General features: G+C 37.5%; 1 protein-coding gene across 1 annotated transcript in view; it reads right to left on the minus strand.

Moving 5' to 3' along the window:
* The window catches only part of LOC118328085 (cyclin-dependent kinase 18-like), a 50,510-nt gene that overhangs the window by 1,854 nt on the left and 45,773 nt on the right, over nucleotides 1–2,883 (minus strand). The window contains exons 13-14 of the mRNA XM_035661688.1: nucleotides 645–687; nucleotides 463–553 (exon numbers count right to left, since the gene is read on the minus strand). Coding sequence (XP_035517581.1) covers nucleotides 463–553; nucleotides 645–687 — 134 coding nt within the window. The remainder of the gene's footprint in view (nucleotides 1–462; nucleotides 554–644; nucleotides 688–2,883) is intronic.

A 2,883-nucleotide genomic window follows, 5' to 3' on the forward strand; every position in this document is an offset into this window, starting at 1 on the left:
TTGGCGCTCTACAAATAAAATTTAATTGAATTGAACATGTGACAAGAAAGACCAAACAGACTATTTGCTAATAATGGACACAATTGACAAAAATCAAAATAAGGCAAATAAGTCGCCACATGCAAGCTTTATTTAAGGTTTAGATATTGCACAATATTGAGTAAGAGCAATGGAGAGCTCAGCAGTTCAATTCAGTACAACCCAGAGCTTTTTCAAACTAACAGCATGTTGTGTCAGACTTTTTTGGTCAAATTGTGAGAATTGGTCAAAAATAACACATGATACAACCTCTGTTTTTCAGAAAGGCCACAGCTGGGAAGGCAAAAGCAGCACATTTATAGTGGAAGTGCAGTCTGCTGTTCATAGCCAGATTTGCCAAGAACTATGGACCTCAAATATACCCAAGAGGCTTTAAAGTTGTGTTCAGAGTGTATGTTGTGTGAATGTGAATGTGTGTCTTACTGTCTGCCAATTTGTGTATGTTATCCCCCAGACTCAGGTAGTAGGGGTGTCGTAGAGCGGCTTCAGCAGAGATTCTGCTCCTGGTGTCGTACTGCAAACAAAATGCAAAAACAGCTTATTAGGCCGTCTCTGTTCTGTCTCATATCCAGCTGAGTGAAGGTCATTGTGCTTTTGTCTCATACCTGCAGCAGAGCAGACAGCAGGTCGATCCCCTCTGTGTCCAACCTGATGGAGACACATAAACAGTTTGTATTATGATATGCTGCTACTGATGATGAAGGTAAATGCAGACTGGGTGAATTTCCTTCATGTTTGTTTTTTTCTCAAATGACCCCCAAAATGTTCTGGATTTCTTTTTATTAATAGCAATGTTTAGTTTTATGATTATGCTAAATGTAACTAGCAAAAAAGAGCAGAGAAAATATTTCACAGCAAAATACAACAAAACACAAAATACGGCTAAATTATCCACCAGGATGTAAATTTGGCTTTTAAAATTTAAAAGCAGCATTGGAACATGTAACATATGCAACAAATGTGCAAAAAGCTACCAAATTATAACACACATCACACTGATCAAAATATTAAACAAAGCATGAAACACTAAGTTATAAAATAAAATCATGTGGAGAAAGATTTGTGGCTTATATAAAATACTGATTGCACTTAAAAGTAAAAGTACTTTTGGATGTTCAAGGAAATGTCTCCCAGACTCGTGTCTGTCAAAGCAATCATTTATTTAATCTATTACTCTGACAGTGTAACTGTTCTAGCAAGCTTATTCCAAGGTGTGCAGTTCATGTTGCCAAACAATTATGAAAACAGTTCCAATGACTGGAATGATTTGTAAACTATTTCTAAGACTGACTAAGTTGAAGCGGATGAGTACCCCCAGAAGATAAAGCTGTTGTGTGCAGTTCTTGAAAATATAGTTGGTATTTTCAGAGAGGCTGAGTTAGCAGCCGAGAGCTGTACCAAGACACTTGAAACAGTTTCAACAATTTGGCTGTCAAGTACAACAGGCCCTGTTAAGAAATGCTGCTTGGCAAAATAATAATTTCTTTAGTCCTATTAACATTAATCTCCAAACTACTACTTTGCACCAAGTCTGAGCTTGTGTTGAGCTTGGTCAAATGCTTCACTGCTCTGGGGTCTGTTTTCTTAAGTATTATTTTTTTGGCCTTTTTGCCTTTATTTGATAGAGATGGCTGGGTATTTTTTTCTCAATGACCCCCAAAAATGTTCTGGATTTCTTTTTTTAATAGCAATGTTTAGTTTATGTATGCTAAATGTAACTTGCAAAAAAGAGCAGAAAATATTCACAGCAAAATTACAACAAAACACCAAAATACGGCTAAATTATCCACCAGGATGTAAACTTTGGCTTTTAAATTTAAAAGCAGCATTGCGGACATGTAACATATGCAACAAATGTGCAAAAAGCTACCAAATTATAACACACATCACACTGATCCAAAATATTAAACAAAGCATGAAACACTAAGTTATAAAATAACAATCATGTGGCAGAAAGATTTGTCGGCTTTATATAAATACTGATTGCACTTAAAAGTAAAAGTACTTGTTGGATGTTAAATTAGGAAATTGATACTTCGATGATCGTGGTCTGTCAAGCAATTCATATATAGGTCTCATCAGAAACCACTTTTTTTCCTCCTGACAGTGTTTTTTAGACATGTTCTAAGCCAAGAACTTTTTGCGCATATTTAAGGTGTCGTCTAGTATCAATCCGATATGCCAACTGAAGTTATCTTGATATTGTGCACTTTCTCGATATCGGTGTTGTAATAGGATTTCTTCTCTAGCTACGTGAGGCCTCATAACGGTTGAAGCGTGTTGTATGAGTATACACAGCTCGGGAGATAATAGGTCTCTTAGTAGTTGCGCTTCTGTGTAATACAGTCTTTCATATAGTTGGGTAGATTTTACACTAATAGGTTAGTATAGACTAGTGGAGAGCTGTGGGCACACACGAAAACAAAGTATGTAGAATCAGTTTTCTCCACCAATTTTGGCTCATAAGTACAACAGGTTACTAGTTAAGAAATGCCTAGTTTAGGCTGGTGATCTTATTTTTTTTAAGTCATAATTTGTATCTTTCTCCCCCTTCTTTATATCTCATAATATATAGACTAGTCTGCATCTATGTGCATCATGTCCTTTCGGCTGCCTAGTGTTTGGACGCGTTTTCCGCGATGGCAATTGGACTCCTCAGACTGCGTCGTACCCGCTCAGTTTTTCTCTCTAAGGGTTTTATTTTTTTGGCCTTTTTGCTATTATTTGATAGGATGGCTGGGTAGAAGCAGGAAGGGGGGGCAGAGAGACGAGAACGACATGCAGCAAACGGTCCGCCAAGTCGACTTGAACCCAGGCCACTGCGTATATGGGGGTCGCCAAGCT

The sequence above is a fragment of the Morone saxatilis genome, unplaced genomic scaffold (assembly GCF_004916995.1).
Source record: "Morone saxatilis isolate NCDOM2014 unplaced genomic scaffold, NCSU_SB_2.0 Contig18, whole genome shotgun sequence".
Lineage (NCBI taxonomy): Eukaryota > Metazoa > Chordata > Actinopteri > Moronidae > Morone > Morone saxatilis.